Here is a 19,838-nt window from a genome sequence, read left to right as displayed (position 1 = left end):
ACCACTGAAGTAAGACTCACTGGTCTATAATTTCCTGGGCTATCTCTACTGCCTTCCTTGAATAAAGGAACAACATCCACAACCCTCCAATCCTTCAGAACCTCTCCTGTCCTCATTGATGATGCAAAGATCATCGCCAGAGGCTCAGCAATCTCCTCCCTCACTTCCCACAGTAGCCTGGGGTACATCCTGTCCAGCTCCAGTGACTTATCCAACTTGATGCTTTTCAAAAGCTTCAGCACATCCTGTTTCTTAATATCTACATGCTCAAGCTTTTCAGTCCACTGAAAATCATCCCTACAGTCACCAAGATCCTTTTCCATAGTGAATACTGAAGCAAAGTATTCATTAAGTACCTCCGCTATCTCCTCCGGTTCCATACACACTTTTCCACTGTCACAATTGATTGGTCCTATTCTCTCATGTCTTATCCTCTTGCTCTTCACATACTTGTAGAATGCCTTGGGGTTTTCCTTAATCCTGTCCGCCAAGGCCTTCTCATGGCCCCTTCTGGCTCTCCTAATTTCATTCTTAAGCTCTATCCTGCTCGCCTCATAATCTTCTAGATTCATATCATTACCTAGTTTTTTGAACCTTTCGTACGCTCTTCTTTTCTTCTTCACTAGATTTACAACAGCCTTTGTGCACCACAGATCTTGTACCCTACCACCCTTTTCCTGTCTCATTGGAACGTACCTATGCAGAACCCCACACAAATATCCCCTGAACATTTGCCACATTTCTTCCGTACGTTTCTCTGAGAACACTTGTTTCCAATTTATGCTTCCAAGTTCCTGCCTGATAGCCTCATATTACTCCTTACTCCAATTAAACGTTTCCCTAACTTGTCCGTTCCTATCCCTCTCCAATGCTATGGTAAAAAAGATAGAATTATGATCACTATCTCCAAAATGCTCTCCCACTGAGAGACCTGACACCTGACCAGGTTCATTTCCCAATACCAGATCAAGTACAGCCTCTCCTCTTGTAGGCTTATCTACATATTGTGTCAGGGAACCTTCCTGAACACACCTAACAAACTCCACCCCATCTAAACCCCTCACTCTAGGGAGATGCCAATTAATATTTGGGAAATTAAAATCTCCCACCACAACATCCCTGTTATTTTTACACCTTTCCAGAATCTGTCTCCCTATCTGCTCCTCGATGTCCCTGTTACTATTGGGTGGTCTATAAAAAAAAACACCCAGTAGAGTTATTGACCTCTTCCTATTCCTAACTTCCACCCACAGAGACTCTGTAGACAATCCCTCCATGACTTCCTCCTTTTCCGCAGCCGTGACACTATCTCTGATCAACAGTGCCATGCCCCCACCTCTTTTGCCTCCCTTCCTATCCATTCTGAAACATCTAAAGCCTGGCACTTGAAGTATCCATTCCTGCCCCTGAGCCATCCAAGTCTCTGTAATGGCCACAAGATCATAGTTCCAAGTACTGATCCACGCTCCAAGCTCATCCGCTTTGTTCATGATACTCCTCGCATTAAAATAGACACCTCTCAAACCATTAGACTGAGCGTGTCCCTTCTCTAATGGGTGACAAGGGAATGGCAAATGAACTGAATAAGTATTTTGCATCAGTCTTCACTGTGGAAGACACTAGCAGTATGGTGGAAGTTCGGGAGTGTCAGGGGTCACAAAGTGGGTGAAGTTACCATTACTAGGGAGAGTGTTCTTGGGAAACTGAAAGGTTTGAAGGTCACCTGGACAAGATGGTGTACACCCCAGCATTCTGAAAGAGGTGGTTGAAGAGATTGTGGAGATATTAGTAATGATCTTTCAAGAATCATTAGATTCTGGAATGATTCCAGAAGACTGGAAAATTGTAAATGTCACTCCATTTTTCAAGAAGAGAGAGGGGCAGAAGAAAGGAAACTGTAGGCCAGTTAGTCTGACCTCAGTAGTTGGGAAGATGTTGGAGTCGATTGTTAAAGATATGGTTTCTGGGTACTTGGGGGCACATGATAAGATAGGCAGTAGTCGGCCTGGTTTCCTCAAGGGAAAATCTTGCTTGACAAATTTGTTGGAATTCTTTGAAGAAGTAACAAATAGGATAGACAAAGGAGAATCAGTTGATGTTGTGTACTTGGATTTTCAGAAGGGCTTTGACAAGGTGCCACACGTGAGGCTGCTTAACAAGGTATGAGCCCATGGTATTACAGGGAAGTTTCTAGCATGGATAAAGCTGTGGCTGATTGGCAGGTGGCAAAGAGTAGGAATAAAGGGAGCCTTTTCTGGTTGTCTGCCAGTGACTAGTGTTGTTCCACAGAGGTCTGTGTTGGGACTGATTCTTTTTACATTATATGTGATCTGGATGATGGAATTGATGCCTTTGTTGCAAAATTTACAGACGATACAAAGATAGGTGGAGGGGCAGGTAGTTTTGAGGAAATAAGAGAGGCTACAGAGGGACTTGGACAGATTAAGAAAATGGGCAAAGAAGTGGCAGTGTTGGGAAGTGTAGGGTCATGCACTTTGGGAGAAGAAATGAAAGGGTTGACTATTTTCTAACTGGAGAGAAAATACAAAAATTTGAAGTGCAAAGAGACTTGGGAGATTTTGTGTCGGATTCTCTAAAGGCTAATTTGCAGGTTGAGTCTGTGGTGAGGAAGGCCAATGTGATGTTAGCATCCACTGCAAGAGGACTGGAATATAAAAGCAAGGATGTTATGTTGAGACTTTATAAAGCACTGGTGAGGCCTCACTTGGAGTGAGCAATTTTGGGCCTCTTATCTTTCTGAGCCTGCATTCACTAGAATTCAGAAGAATGAAGGGTGAAAGGCCTTGAGAGGGTGAATGTGGAGTGGATGTTTCCCGTGGTGGGAGAGTCTCAGACAAGAGAACACAGCCTTAGAATAAAGGGATGTTCATTTAGAATGTAGATGAGGAGGAATTCCTTTAGCCAGAGTGGTGAATCTGTGGAATTCATTGCCACAGGCAACTGTGGAGGTCAAATCTTTATGTATACTTAGGGCAGAGTTTGATTGATCAGGGCATGAAGGGATACACGGAGAAGGCAGGAGATTGGGGCTGAGAGGAAAAATGGATGAGCCATGATGAAATGGCGGAGTAGGCTCGATGGGTTAAATGGCCTAATTCTGCTCCAATATCTTATGGTCTTATATATGGTAATAAACTTTATTCCTGTGGTGTCCATACAGATACTACAGTGCATTCAGGTAGTACAAGGGAAAACAATGACAATGCAGAATACAATGTTACAGTTATAGAGAGAGTGCACTGCAGGCAGACAATAAGGTACAAGGCTATGACAAGGTAGATGGTGAGGTCAAAAATCCATCTTCATATACTAGTGAACTGTTCGATAATCTTATAACAGCAGGAACCTGGTGTTATGTGCTTTCAGACTTTGAGTTCAAGTTTAATTGTCATTCAGACATACAGGAATATCTATGAATATAGCCAAACAAAACTATGTTACTCTGGGGCCAAGATGCAAAACACAGTACCAACAGTCACACACAGCACATGTAAGATATCAATAAAATACAGTCACACACAAAATATAATATGGCCCAAGTCCCTGAGTCTATGGATGTTGTCAGCAAGCGGAAGCCTGCAGCAGTCTTCAGACAAGCGCAATCCACTAGGCGAACACTGGGGGGCAGCACCAATGCCAGCATGAACACTGTGCCATACTGTCTCCGGGCACCGGGTCCAACGCCTCTCTCCTCTCCTGCACCATACTGTCTCCGGGCACCGGGTCCAACGCCTCTCTCCTCTCCTGCACCATACTGTCTCTGGGCACCGGGTCCAACGCCTCTCTCCTCTCCTGCACCATACTGTCTCCGGGCACCGGGTCCAACGCCTCTCTCCTCTCCTGCACCATACTGTCTCCGGGCACCGGGTCCAACGCCTCTCTCCTCTCCTGCACCATACTGTCTCCGGGCACCGGGTCCAACGCCTCTCTCCTCTCCTGCTGCAGACAGGCAACACCGCGGTATGACGCCTAGTCCTCACTAAACTGAGGCCATGCAGTTCCCGCGCCATCAGTTGCACCAATAAGCCAGTGAACTAGACTTGCAGCATTCCACATTACTGATTTAAGAAAATCTTGGACAGGTACATGGATGAGAGGTGTATGGAGGGATATGGTCCGTGGGCAGGTCAGTGGGACTAGGCAGAAAATGGTTCAGCACAGCCAAGAAGGGCCAAAAGGTCTGTTTCTGTGCTGTAATGTTCTATGGTTCTATGGTATCCATCAGGGTCTTGCGATCACAAAAAATATGACTAAGACAGTTATTTACTGTTAGATTGCACGCTGCCTTTTTTATAGTAGGCAGCAACAACAAGCCTAGCTCCTCTCCAAAAGAGCAACTCACTGATGGGGTATATCTGCAGTGTTTGAAGGTCTTAATGTCCAGTATTGTCTTGCAATCACAACAAAGGTGTTTAAATAAAACAGTAACAACCTTGGTTGACCTTGTAGAGACCACGGTGTCCGAGCTTGCCGCCGTCTTATCGGATGGCCGACGAGAGGGGGGAAGAAGAGAGAGTGTCCATGTTGAGTGGGATCTTTGATTACATTTGCTGTTTTACTGAGGCTGCAAGAAGTGTAGGCAGAGCCCATGGAGGGGAGGCTGGTTCCTGTGATATGCTGATCTGTGTCCACAGCTCTCTGTAGTTTCTTGCAGTCATAAGTAGAGGGGTTGACATACCAAGCCATGATGCATCCCAAGAGGATGCTTTCTATGGTGCATTGAATAAAACTGGTGAGGGTCAAAGAGGACATGCCGAATTCCTTTAGTCTCCTGAGAAAGTAGAGGAGCGGAAGCACTTGGTCATTTGGTATACTGTACTGATTTGATCTCAGTTTCTTGCAAACTATCAGTGTTCCTGCAGCAGCTTCAGTTGTGATATTCCCTTCACAATGCTCTCAATACTATCTGAAAGCTTGTGGCTATCCTATGGCCTTTTGCAGAAGGTAGATATTGTTACCACCAGGTCTGTTAAATAAGTAGGGGTTTACTTTATATTACTGAAAACAGATGCCAAGTGGCAGTCAGGACTTGGTTGATAGTAATGTTGCCTCTTAACTCATAGGTTTCAATTTCAAGTCCCACTTCAGAGACCTAAGAACAAGAATCTAAGCTGATGTTGCAGAGCAGAACCGTCAGAGGTGATGCTTTTTGAGTAGGACATTAAAAGTGAATTCTTGATAGCTCTTGGATAGATGTGAAAAATACTACTCTGAAGACAAATAGATGAGCTACTCTCACTGTCCTAGTCTATATTTATCTCTTAATCAGCAGTACTAAAAAAAGATTATGTGATCATTGTCGCATACCTGCTTATTGACTGCTGGGTTTCCTACATTAAAAGAATGTTTACACTTTGAAACTATAGTGGAAAATTTGAGACAGCATGGATTTGAAAGATCCTCCATAAAACATGGCTGTTTTTATGTCTGCTCTCAAGACATGAATAATTTCATTAATGTAGCAACATTAATAGGGAATATCCTTGTTTAATACAAATATATATGGCAAATCATTAAATAAAAAATAAAAGCAGAGATATGTTAACTTGACGCATGGGTAACACAGTAGTTTGACTAAGGAATATAAAATGATTTTGCAAGTTCATTGGTTAGAAAGATATGCTTTGTATTTTGTTGCAAGAAATCACAGCAAATTCCTAAAACGTGATTAAAAGTTGATCCTTGACTTTTGAAATCTGGGGAACATGATGAGAAAATAGAACGGATTTATAAGAATGTCATGGTGGAAGCCCTTGGAGATGAGGAGAAATTATTTTTTGTAATGAAAATTGGTGCTTATTGTAAAGTAAATCAAGAGAGATATTGAAAGTCAGGTTTTTGTTTTTAATTTCATTTTTAGGATGGCAGTTCTAGCATTCACTGCCCATTGGTAATGAGGAGGAGACCTCCATAGTCCCTCTGCTGCTGTTATAGTGTTGATTTTTTTTTTAAAACAATGCATTTTTAGACCGTACACACTACAGCCACAGTGCAGCAGTGATAGAGGGAAGAACGTTTCTGCTTGTGGATGTGGTGTCAGTCACGGTGGTTCCTTTGTATGAAAGATAGGTTGCCAGTCACGGGGATTCCTTCATTCTGGAACGTGTTGAGCTTTCAAAGTTTTGTTGGAGCCTCACATATCCACACAAGTGGAAGGCATTCCATCATACTCCTAACCTGTTTGTGTCTTCTAGATAGTGGAAAGGTTTTGGGGAGAGTGCAGAGCTCAGTCAATCTCCATGGGATACTCCACCTGGAAACTGTTGTTGAAGATGGAGTACTTATGTGGATGGTTTTAGATTTCTAATCAGCTGGTATACAGAAAGGTGCTGGAAAAGGGTCAGTAACATCATGAAAGATCCCACCCTGCCCATGTACTGTTTGTTCCACTCCAGTCAGGGAGCAGGTTACATAGCATCCATGCCAGAACCAACAGACTTAAGACCTGTTTCTTTCTCAAGCAGTAAGGCTGATCAACACCTCCACCCACTAACTCCAGCACTACTTTATTATTTCCCATCAGTCACCCTCTGTACAGCCTAGCATAATTTTATGGGCATACAATCAATCTATGTATATAAGCTCTCTTATGTATTTATATTTATTGTGTTTTTTATCATTATTGTGTTCTCTATCTTTTGTGTTTTTTTTGTGCTGCATTGGATCCAGAGTAACAATTATTTTGTTTTCTTTATACTTGTGGATAGGAAATGACATTAAACAGTCTTGATAAGATCATTGTTCCTGTCTTCTTTCTAAGATGTCTTCTATCTGCAAGATTCGTTCTTCCAGCATCTTACTCTGTTGGTTGCCTCTGTTCAGATATCCAGGGCTAAAAGACATGCCTCTCCTATTAGGCTCCCCCTTCTCCAGCCCTTTATCTCTTTCACCAATTGACTTCCCAGCTCTTCACCCCTCTCCCTCTCCCAGTTTAACCTATCATTTACTACCTTGTACTTCTTCCTCTTCTTCCCCCCCCCCCAACCTTCTTACTGACTTCTCATCTCTTTTTTTCCCAGTCCTGGTGAAGGGTCTTTGCCCGCAACATTGATTGTTTACTCTTTTCCATAAATGCTATCTGCCCTGCTGAGTTCCTCCAGCATTTTGTGTGTGTTGCCTCAGCAGTTGATGGATCAGGTCTAAAATGCAAGAAATTATCTTGATGTTAACCCATTGTTTATCTCCTCCCCTTGTCTCCCCCATCCTCTCTTCCCACTCCCATTATCTTCTCCACAGCCTGATGAAAACCTGGAACCCTTCTTTGATTCACTCGTGAAGCAGACCCAAGTCCCCAACATCTTCTCGCTGCAGTTGTGTGGAGCAGGCTTTACCCTGAATGAAACGGATGCAGCATCGTCTGTGGGAGGAAGCATGGTGAGTGATGGCTCTTCTTCAGTGCAAGTTCTTTTCTTGAATTCAGGCATCATGCAGTTAAGTGCTGTGATCAGTTATTTAGGGAAAATTGCTAGTCTTGCTTATTCCTCCAGTACGTAATCTGGATTGGCAACCATCCAGACCCTGAGCCAAGGTGGCCTTGATGGTAGAAGAACTGCAGAAACAAAATCTGAGGCAAAGCGAGGGATATTGAAAGCAGATACCTCTCTTCCTTGTACAAGGCCAATGAGAAATGATGTGGTTGATGCATCTGCATGAATATCTACTACCCCTACCTTTGCCTGATGCTCTGCTTTGAAGAGATCAAGTGTACTTCTGTTGTCCATGTGAAAATAAACATGATTACAAGTAACAAGATCGGGAGTAGGCTATGCAATTTTTTAAATCAAAAATTATTGATGATCTGGAATCCCCTTCCTCAATCCTGTCTCATTTTCTCACTTCTTGATTTATTATCCAAGAACCTATATTCTGAAATGAATTCAGTTTGAATCTAACAGAAAAGTATCAGAATTTTGATTGAAAATCTTCAACAGAGCCAGAGCTGTTTCTCATCTCTCATCTGGCAACCGGCTGTTTACCAAGGTTGCTCATAGATGCTGTTAGACGTTGGTAGAGTGGCCAGTGACCAAGGTAATGCTGTCCCATTCCTCCTCTTGGGCAAAGCTACTGTGGGCAGCATAGTGGTTAGTGCAACGCTTTATAGAACCTGCTGTAAGATTGAGGTTCGATTCCTTCTGCTGTCTGTAAGGTGTTTGTACAATTTCCCCATCATTGTGTGGGTTTCCTCCCACATTCCAAAGATGTATGTTAGCGAGTTGTGGGTGTGCTATGTTGGCACCGGAAGCATGGGGACACTTGCAGGCTGGCCAGCACAATCCTTACTGATTTGATCTGATACAAACGGCACATTTTACTGAATGTTTCGATGTACACGTGACAAATAAAGCGAATCGTTATCTTTACTGTGCCTTCCTCAGAGCAGGAGCTAACTCCATATAGATACCCAATACATCTGGAGGAGATGGGAGCTCAGTGGAGCAAAGAGAGTTGCCATAATCTGACTGTGTGACAGAACCAGCCAGAGAGGCTGGCTGACGTTTGCCTATTCCTGGCATTGGTTGCCTGCCCCCTACAACATAGTGGTTAATAAGTGGAGATGGCTCACTCCGTACAGGAGATGGTGCATCGTTTCATGCCACTTTAAAGGAAGTAGTGCAGGGCTGCTTCCAATGACTGTACAGGTTGGGATTAGTTGCTCTACTTCCAGGTAATGCACCATTTCATCTGTTCTAATTAACAAGATAAGTCAGAGCCACAGCTACTGGTTCCTGCATGCGCGTCTGGTAAGGGAATTAAAGGCTTTACTATTCTCCTTACGAGCCATGTACTAAGAGAATTAAAGCTCCTGCACAACATTGCCAGACTGGGCAAGACCGTGAAGGCCAATGCCATCTGTTAGACTGAATCCTAGTTAGTCATCTCACACTCAAAAGGAAGTAACGTGTAAAGAGAGAGAACAAGAGGGAGATTAAAAAAAAAGCTGCTGTTCGATGTCAGCTTCTGTTTATCTGTCACAGCAGTACAGTGCAAAGATATAGAAATTACTATAAATTACAGAGAAAATAAAAAGTGTAAAAAAAAAGTGCCCAGACTCACTCTCCAGCCCTTTACCTTTCCCCACCCACCTGGCTTCGCCTATCACCTTCTAACTTGTCCTCCTCTCCCCCCATCTTTTTTTTATTCTGGCATCTTCCCCCTTCCTTGCCAGTCCTGATGAAGGGTCTCAGCCCAAAACATCGACTGTTTATTCCTCTCTATAGTTGCTGCCTGACCTCCTCCAGCATTTGGCTTTTTAGCATCTGCAGGATCTCTTGCATTTCTAACAAAATAGTGTTAATGTTCTGAAATACAGTGAAAATCAGTTGTTTTACATGCCATCCAGACAGATCATGCCATTTATAACACTGAACAGCAAACTTTTTCAAAAGTATTGCTTCCTCAGTTTTTTTTTATGTTAGACTGCTTGAAACTGAACACAAATATAATTACAGACTACTTGTATCACACAGGAATTTGGAGAAACAAGAAATCAACTTCTATTGAATATGTTATGTGTTTAATTACATAACAGTGCTGACATTTTGCAACAGTTCAACTAAGCTAAAAATGGTTTGTTGATGATTTTTATTTGCACTCAGTGTCAGAGGCGTCTCTCTTAAGTGTCCAACAATAATCAGCCAGTGTTGATGGATTCCAGTTGCCCTGATACCGTTTCTCCATGACCACAATGCCCTGGTAAAACCTTCCATCATGCTCGTCACTGACAGCACCAAGACTTGTGGGGAAGGTGTCTAAATGGGAATGCAGAAAATAAATCTTTAGTAACATGTTGAACTTCATGGTTGTGTATGCTTGAAGCATGTTTACAACTAGCTGCACATAGTTTGGTGCTCTGTAGTTGCCAAGAAAAATCTCAACATCTTTGAATGTCTTCTATCTGATTTTCTCCGCTCCCATTAGAAGTTCTTCAAATTGCCTATCATTGATGACCCGTTTGATCTTGTGGACCAACAAAAATGCCTTCCTTAGTCTTGGCATCAGTTATTCTGGGAAACATCTGTCTCAAATCCTTCATGGAAACGTTTGTGCCTGGTGACAGCAGATTCCATCCGTGCAATCTTGAACCCAGTAATTCTGCTTTTGGCTTTGACAAACCCAAGTCTCTGACCGGGTTATTTAACTCAGATTTAGTTATCAGATGGGGCTCACTCAACATAAAGCATTCATAATCTGTATCAGTGTCAGTGTTGTTTTCCATTCCTGGCTTTGCATTGTGGCATCTTCGACTGCCCCCTCTAGACCCCATGTCTCTGGTGGTTTTGGTCCTGAAGGACTATCGTCATGCGATACAGGCCTCATGGCTGAAGGGAGATTGGGGTATTCAATGGATTTCTAGTTTTTAGCAGAGAAACCAGACACACTGGTCAGACAGAAGGAGCGGTCTGTCACATGATCCTTCTGCTCTCGCTTTCTCATCAGGACAGCAAACGGCATTGGTTTCCAAGTACCTCTGAGCTGAGCTCTAAGATCAACCGCGCATGTTGCGCAAAAAATGTGAGGGACCCATGCTTTGTCTTGGTCGCCAATTTTACACCCAAAGTAGAGCGAATAGGCTTTCTTAATAAGAGGAGTCATGCTCCATCTTTGAGATTTAAGTGCATACTCGCCACAAATATAACAAATTACCGCAGCTGTTGCAATATTGGTGAGACATTTTGCTATCACAAATACTACTGAAAATACAATTACTTTATTATAATGAGTACACACAATATGCTATGTGCGTAGAAAATGCGCATCTACGCGATCGCAAACGGATATACATGTAAATGCTATGCATAGAATGGTGTGTGCTTAATGCTTTTGTAGCCTTTCTAAAACCTGCCCTGCCTAAGCATGTCTAGGCATTCCTGGACAAGATAAAAAAAACTTTTTGGCTTACATTGTGGGCAACATTTTAATTGACTCGATTATGAATTGAAATAACAAATATAGGCAATCTTTTTAAAAATGGTGTGTGGTAGGAAAATTTCATGGTGATTTTCAAGAACAGCAGCCCAAAATCCAAAAGACACACCCAAAGGTATTCAGGATTTGTTGTTCAGTGTATTTACTCAAGGTAGTAAAAAGAAAACGAAATGTGGAATATGGTGTTACACAGAAAGTGCAATGCAGTTAGACAAATAACAAGGATAAATTACAAGGATAGCCACAGATATGAACCATTATTTTATGTAAAAATAATGTTGCTGACTTAGAGGGCTGAATGGAATACTCTTGACTGTTCTTTGCTTTCTTCCCACCATGTTGTAGATAATAGGTGGAGTTGACTCTTCCCTGTATCTGGGCAACATCTGGTTCACACCAATCAGGAAGCAGTGGTACTATGAGGTCATTATAGTCAAGATCGAGATCAATGGACAGGACCTGAATCTGGACTGTAAGGAGGTGAGGAATCTCCATGCTGAGTCCCACATTCCACCAAATCACCACACCTTCCTTGCACACTGTAGGTTCCCAGACCCAAGCAGCTGCACACTAACATGCATGCCAGAAACTGAATCACAACACGCACTCCAAATGCTGAGTGACAGCCACAACGTACACTGCCATACACACCCATGGGCCTGTTCCACAGCCTTGTGTTGATGGTGCTCCCCACTACTGTATCCTGAGGCCAAGTTATACCTCAGTAATACAAAATAATTCTGAGGATTATCAAAAAACAATGAAAATTTATTAAAGATGGGATAATAGTAGCAGAGATTGAATAAAAGATTGTAACAGACTATCCAGATCAGGGCATTGGTTGGTGTACATATACCACCACTGTATTATTTCCCAAACCAAGACAATCCAAAGTATGCTTCACATGCCATAGTTAAGCCGAGTGAACACTTGGTGTGATCTTCCAAAAGGCTTTTAATATTCAAAAAGCTGAAGGTATTGCATGTGGTGGAACAGGCCCTTTATCCATGATCTCCCACCACTGTGGAGAAAGTAACCGGAGAGAGGATTAGACAGAGACCAGAGAGGTGGAGGGGTTGGGGAAGTAAATGGAGAGGACGGTCTGTGGAGTGCAGTAGAACAAAAGGACATATGGGTCCATAGTTCATTGAAAGCGGCATCACAGGAAGATAGGGTCATAAAGAAAACTTTTGGCCTTCATAAATCAATGTATTGAGTATAGGAGATGGAATGCAATGTGGAAGTTGTACAAGATGTTGGTGAGGTCTAGTGTAGAGTATTGTGTGCAGTTTTGGTCACCCACCTAAAGGAAAGATGTAAATAAAGGCCAAAAGAGGGCAGAGAAAACTTGCAAGGATTTTGCCGGGTCTGGAGGACCGGAGTCATATGGAAAGAGTGAATAGGTTCAAAGATTCAAAATATATGCAGTATACAACCCTGGGGTTCGTTTTCTCAAGATAACCATCAAAAAAAAGAAAACCCCAGAGGCCATTCGAAGAAAAACATCAACACCTCACCCCCCCCCAAGTGCAAAAAAAAATTGCGCAAATGGCAACAAAACCCTTCCTCCCCGCCCCCCCGGTAAAAAAAAACAAACAAGTTGCACAAATGGCAGCAACATCAACCCCCCCCGCCACCCACACGCAAAAACAAATAAATCGCGCAAATGGCAACATCACCCCCCACATGCAAAAAACAAATCGCGCAAATGGCAACAAGAAAGAACAAGCAAAAACACAGAATATAAAAACATCAGATCAAGAGTCTTATAGAACTACAGCACAATGCATAAAGCATAGACCTAGAACTTCAGGAGCAGCAAGAGGGAGAGACACCTTCCTCCAGCAGCAATGAGCGAGAGGCTGAACACTCGCTCGCCTTCCGATTCAATCTATCTCAATGCTTTACTTGGCGAGACACGGAGTCGATCATGGGCTCGTGCCCTGTCTCTAAGCTTCTTGGCCTTGAGGCCGCTTGTCTCCTGGAACCTTCACGGAGACAGCAACGCACAAGATCACTCAGTCGGCCCAAAAAAACACACTCAAACTGTCGGATCACAAGCTCCAACAGTACCAGAATCACACTTAAAAGAAAAAGACTATTCCTTGGGATGTAGAAGATTGAGAGGAGATTTGATAGAGGTATACAAAATTATGAGGGGTATAAATAGAGTAAATGCAAGCAGGCCTTTTTCCATTGATGTTGGGTTGGGACTACAACCTGAGGTCATGGGTTATGGGTGAAAGGTGAAAAGTTTAAGGGGAACATAAGGGGAAACTTCTTCGCTCAGAGAGTTGTAAGAGTGTGGAACGAGCTGCCAACACAACTGATGCATGCAAGCTCGATTTCAAAATTGAAGAGAAGTTTGCATAGATGGTAGGAGTATGGAGGGCTATGGTGCAGGTTGATGGAAGTAGGCATTTTAAATGGTTTGGCAAGGACTGTATGGGCTGAAGGGCCTATTTCTATGCTGTACTTTTCTATGACTCAAGTATCAGCAGCGTGGTTGGGAACGGCTGTTAAGGGTAGGGGTCGGCACAATTGCTTTTGGTGCCAACAATCACAGATTGAGGTTGGATTACTAATCCTGTCTTTAAGGACTTTTTACATTTTCCTCATGTCCATGTGGGTTTCCTCAGGGCAGTCCAGTTTCCACCCGCATTCCAACGACATACAGGTTATAGTTAGTGAGTTGTGGACATGCTATGTTGGCTCTGGAAGAATGGCAACACTTTCAGGATGCCCCCAGCACGATTCTTAGAACGTCTTAGTCATTGATGCAAAACGATGCATTTCACTATCTGTTTCAATGTACATGTGACAAATAAACCTAATCTTTAGCAGTGCAATCAGTAAAATGTTAAAGGGGGCATCCAACAGGAAAATGTTGGAGTCCTCAAACCATGGTCAAAGAAGATCTCAGCTTTCCAAGGAATGACCTGCTTCAGTGTTTTCTCAGACTTGTATGTATTGTAAAATTTTGAACAAATGACTGTCTTAATTGTTATGCATATTTATGGCATCCTCCACTTCTTGATGAGTCAGGTGAGGAGATGTGTTAGCAATATTACAGGCCTTGGTCTCTGACTCAGACTAATGATGCCACAAGCCCTGTCTTAACCCCTAGCTTTCACCTCCTCACTGACATCACTCACGGTGTCATTGGTTTGTAACTGATTATCTCTCTTGTAGAACGTAGAAGAGTACAGCACAATACAGGCCCTTCAGCCCATGATATTGTGCCGACCTTTTAACCTACTAGAAGATCATACTAACCCTTCCCTCCCACATAGCCCTCCATTTTTCTTTCATCCGTTTGCCGATCTACAAGTCTCTTAAAGTTCCCAGTGTACTTGCCCCTACCACGATTGGCAATGGGTTCCACACACCTACCACTCTGTGTGTGAGGAAAAAAAAGTTACCTCTGACACCCCCTATACTTTCCTCCAATCACTTTAAAATGATGCTCCCTCTTATTAGTTCTTGCAGCCCAGGAAAAAAGAAAAGCTCTATCTACAGTATACCTCTTATCATCTTGTACACCTTTATCAAGTTACCTTTCATCCTGCTTTACTTTAAAGAGAAAAGCCCTAGCTTACTTAACCTTTCCTATTTTGCTTTCTGGTTTCTTCAGTACAACTACGACAAGAGCATCGTAGACAGTGGAACTACCAATCTCCGGCTGCCCAAGAAGGTCTTCCAAGCTGCAGTGAAATCCATCAAGGCCGCGTCTTCTGTTGAGTATTGTTTCCTAAAAAGGAAAGAAAGTGAAAGTATTATTTTAAACTGCTTATTTCTCCCAGTTTTATCCTTAAAATATGGGCTGTTATTCAATTTTTGAGATGTGGACAAAGCTGCTCTTGAGAAGATAGCAGTGAGATTTTTGACCCAGTGCAGTACTTCAACAATATTGTGGGCCATGGTGTTCTAGGATTTAGACCTAGTGGTTATGAAGCAGCTGCTATAAGTTGGTGTGTGACATGACAAAACATCCTTGAAAAATGGTATTCCATGTGCCTGTTCTGTCTTTTCTTGGTAGAACCACATGGGGCTAAGAAAAAAAAAAGTAGAACAGAAGCTTCAAAGAGCTGGCAGAATTATGATGGACTGAATAGCCTCCTATATCACTTAATGATTCATTGTAGAGATGCACACTGTACAATGATGCACATTAAGCCTTTCAGAGGCTCTTGAATTGATTGCTTGTTGTGAGTTAACAGAGCCCGACTAGGCAGTCATGGAGACTGAAAGACAAAACAGGAAAAAAAGATGGAAATCGGAACTAAAGACGAAAAAACAGCAAATGCCAGAAATACTGTATGGATCAGGCAGCATCTGTGGAGGATGAAACGGTTAATGTTTTGGGTTGATGATGTTTCGTTGGTCATGGACCTGAAATGATGTTGTCTTTCTGGAGGCCTATTACGTAAAAGAGATAGTGAAGAGTTATTTGTGTTTACTAGGAGCACAGAGAAGGAAAATGGTGAATTCTTACTCTCACAAACAAGAGAAAATCTGCAAATGGTGAAAATCCAAGCAACACACATAAAACATTGGAAGAACTCAGCAGGCCAGGCAGCATTTATGGAAAAGAGTATTGTCAATGATTTGGGTCGAAACCCTTTGGCAGGACTGGCGGAGGGTTTTGGCGCAAGTCGTCAACAACACTCTTTTCCATAGATGCTGCATGGCCTCCAGCATGTTTGTGCATGTTGTGAATGTTTACTCTCAATCACTTTCGTTCTGGTACATACATGTTTAATATTTTCAGAAATCAAAAGTTTAGATGTAGCGTCTCTAACCTTAATTGTGAACTGTTTCTCTTTCCATGGATGTTGCCTGACCTGCTGAATGTTCTCAGCATTTTGTGTTGTTATCTCTGATGGGTTTTACACTATGATGACTCTTACTGAATGGATCCCTTAGATGGGAGATAGGCTGCATTTGTGTAATTCAAGATCATGTGGCTCAGGAAGGAGCAGAAATAGAGAAAAATCAGTTTGGATAAAATCTGGACATTGAGGACAGCAAAACTTATCACATAAGCACTTGAGAATGTTCAGAGGAGGAGGAATTAAAGTAAGGCCCATTTTGCCCTCACCATTTGAGATAATGGATCCCTTGAATTATTTTTAAGGCAAGCAAAGGAAATGTCTTTTATACAGTATCTTACCCAAATTTATGCCAGACCAAGACTAGTATTCGAGAGCCGCAGTTCCTTCACTACAAAAACGACCACTTCAAAATATAATTTATTGACCATAAAGAAATTGGAATATTATAAATTCACAAAAGGTGCATTGCAGGTTAATTAGTATAACACAGCACATGAGAATCCTACAGTTACATGTTTTAGGAAACTAACTAACCATGAGTTCATTTCTGTGGTATCAGATTAGGGAGTATGGAGGATCATTTCTCTGACACAGGGAATTTTTTTTTATGTAGACCATTATAGCACATTACAGTTCCCTGAGCCCACAATGTTATGTAAACTTTTTAGCCTACTCTAAGATCAACTTAACCCTTCCCTTTTACATAGTCCTCTATTATTCCATTATGCATGTGGCTCTTTAAGAATCTCTTAAATGTCCTTAATGTACCAGCCTCTACCACCACCCCTGGCAGGGTGTTCCACACACTCACCACTCTGTGTTTCTAAAAAATACTTAACTCTGACATCCAAATATTTTTAATGTATGGTCAATAACTCTTGCCTCAGTTTCCATGAACTCAGCTTTTCTCCATCTTAGAGTGGTGAAGATTAATTTTCCATTGGGGTAAAAAACAAAGAGGAAATAAACCCAATGAAAGGAATAGGCCCAGAGTCATAGAAACATAAACTGGTCAAACTTCATGATAGCTTCACCCAAAGATTTGCAAATAATTGAAGGTATGTAATGGGTCGGCCAGTTGTTAAGTTTATAACACCTTCTTCCAGGAAATGTCAAGTGCCGTAAGTAGTGTGTGAATGGTATTAAGTCAGCCAGATGTTGCACTGAACACACATAAAAGTTGCTTTTATGTGTATAAAACTTTTATGTGTGTTGCTTGAAATTCCAGCATCTGCAGGTTTCCTCGTGTTTGAGATGTTACACTGGGTTATTACTAGACTTGGTTCAACACGCACAATTATTAAACTGCACCCATTGACAATGGTGCCATAGAGGTAAATTACTGCAGATCGAAGAAGAGCAAGTTTAAACTACATTTCTTAGTCATCCCATTGTACTGGTCAGGACTGGCAGCTATTGAAACAACAGAGAGAATGATAAAGATCTGTGATTGGTTCCCCATGTCAATAGACTCATTGTTATATTTCCAGCATTAAAGGATAACATTCCAGAAACCATCCCAGGGAGGTACGCAAGTTGAATGTGATGAGAAACTATAAAGTCTCAGACACCTCATTAGATGAAAGACAAATTCAGCAGACAATATGTGCAAGTTCTTCTTCATTATTGTAATAACATCATACAGTTATTACCCTACAACCATCAGGCTCCTGAACCATTGTAGATAACTTCACTCATCTCAACACTGAACTGATTTCACAATCTATGGGCTCACTTTCAAGGACTCTACAACTTATGCTGTTGATATTATTTATTTATTTATTTGTTTGTTTGTATTTGCAGTTTGTCTTCTTTTGCAAATTGGTTGTTTGTCAGTCTTTGTGTGTAGTTTTCCACTGACTCTATTCTATTTCTTTGTTCTACCATGAATGCCTGTAAAATTAAACTCAGTGTAGTACATGTTGACTGTGAATGTAGTAAATTTACTTTGAACTTCATAAAACACGATATTCTGCAGATGCTGGAAATCTAGAGCAACACACACAAAATGCTGTAGAAACTCAGAAGGTCAGGCAGCATCTATGGAGAGGAATAAGCAGTTGACAAGACTGCAAGAGGTGAATTTTACAGAGTGGTAGACAAACTATAGACAGGATTTCAGATCACTGAGCAGTTCACGGTTTACTGAAGGAAAATGAGTGTCTAATTAGCAATGATTTACAGTGGGATGCTCCATCTTTGCTATTTCAATCTCTCTGGAAATCAGAAGCAAAAAAAAAGTTACTGGTTTTATACCCTGCCTGGTGATCGTTTTTGCTTGCAGCAAGATAGGACAGGGAAACGCACAAAATGCTGGAGGAACTCAGCAGGCCAGGCAGCATCCATGGAGAGAAATAAACAGTGAATATTTTGGGCTGAGATCCTTTATCAGGATTGGAAAGGAAGGGGGAAGAATCTAGAATAAGAAGGTGGGGGGAGCAGGAGGAGTAAAAGTTGGTAGGTGACAGGTGAAAAATAGCATCATTAGCGTAGCAAATCTTCCCAATGTGCTTTGCAAGCCAAAAAAAAAACTATATCAAAAGAACTTTAAAAGGATGGAGATTGATAGTTCCTGAAGAAATATTGGGAAACCAAATTCTTGAATTTATGTAAGAAATAGTCATTTGTTGTAAATTCCTCATCTATATGTCTTAAGAATTTGTAACAGGACAGATTCCCTAGTGTAAAGTCTTAATATACACATCAAACATACATATGTTTAAATGATGAATGACTGTATTTTAAAACTTGTACAACATCTGGTGTTGATTAAAGACTCCCAGTGTAATGAAATATTCATGATCATCATTACTGCCTTCACTTTTTATTTTTTCTCTCTCTTTTGACAGACGGAGAAGTTCCCTGATGGATTCTGGTTGGGTGAGCAGCTGGTATGCTGGCAGGTTGGGACCACGCCCTGGCATATCTTCCCTACAATATCGCTGTACCTCATGGGAGAAGCCACCAATCAATCTTTCCAAATCACTATCCTACCACAAGTAAGTCAGAAAGACATTCAGTTACAACATCCAATCCATTTAACTTTCAAACCTGTACTTGTTTCCTAGAACCTCTGCATTTCTTTTTAAGGTTTACAGCACCCCCACCTCATTTTTTAAAAAAATCCAACTCTAAGAGCTCCTGCTACTGGATGGATCTTGGGTATGAGATTTTTAGTCACAGATATGTTAGTGCCAAACTATTTAATCAAGTTTATAGTGATAAACTATCTCGGAAGAAAGCCAGGTTTCATTAATAGACTGTACCAATTAATTCTAGCAAAATGAAATAAAAAGAGAAGAATATTAGAACTGTTTGACATATCAGGCAGCATCTTCACTAAGAGTAAGAGTTAACGTTTCTGCATCTGACATACACTCAGTGGCCATGTCATTATCTACCTCCTGTAAAATGGCCACTGAGTGTATGTTCATGGTCTTCTGCTGCTGTAACCCACCCACTTCAAGGTTTGATGTGTTGTTCATTCAGAGTTGCTCTTCTGTACACCACTGTTGTTACGCATGGTTATTTGAGTTGCTGTCACTTCCCAGTCTGGCCACTTTCCTCTAACCTCTCTCATTAACAAGGTATTTTCACTCACAGAGCTGCCACTCACTAGATTTTTTTTTTGGTTTTCACACCATTCTCTGTAAACTCTAGAGACTGTTGTGTGTGAAAATCCCAGGAGATCAGAATTTTCTGAGATACTCAAACCACCCCATCTGGCACCAACAATCTTTCCATGGTCAAAGTCACTTAGATCATGTTTCTTCCCCATTATGGTGTTTAGTCTGAACAACAACTGAACCTCTTGACCACGTCTGCATGCTTTTATGCATTGAGTTGCTGCCACATGATTGGCTGTTCAGATATTTGCATTAACAAGCAGGCATGCCTAATGAAATAGCCACTGAGTGTATATACCTAGTCTCAACGCCAGAATTGGAACCATTAATCCAGCCTTCTCTCTGCTCTTTCTTCTCATTTATCCTCTACTTTGTTTTTTCATAAATCAGCCTTCATAAGGATGTGTCTTCTTTTGAGTAATGAAGCAAA

The 19,838-nt window shown here is 41.7% G+C and overlaps 1 protein-coding gene across 3 annotated transcripts in view; it reads left to right on the top strand.

The window, feature by feature from the left end:
* Positions 1–19,838, top strand: part of LOC134340836 (beta-secretase 1-like) — a 188,684-nt gene that overhangs the window by 155,230 nt on the left and 13,616 nt on the right. For 2 of the 3 annotated variants that reach the window (XM_063038400.1, XM_063038402.1), the window contains exons 4-7: positions 7,258–7,395; positions 11,293–11,427; positions 14,582–14,683; positions 18,632–18,781. In XM_063038400.1, the coding sequence (XP_062894470.1) occupies positions 7,258–7,395; positions 11,293–11,427; positions 14,582–14,683; positions 18,632–18,781 (525 nt within the window). The remainder of the gene's footprint in view (positions 1–7,257; positions 7,396–11,292; positions 11,428–14,581; positions 14,684–18,631; positions 18,782–19,838) is intronic. The other variant, XM_063038401.1, reaches the window with a different exon arrangement.

Source organism: Mobula hypostoma, chromosome X2 (genome assembly GCF_963921235.1).
Source record: "Mobula hypostoma chromosome X2, sMobHyp1.1, whole genome shotgun sequence".
NCBI lineage: Eukaryota > Metazoa > Chordata > Chondrichthyes > Myliobatiformes > Myliobatidae > Mobula > Mobula hypostoma.
This window is presented reverse-complemented; position numbering and strand designations above follow the sequence as displayed.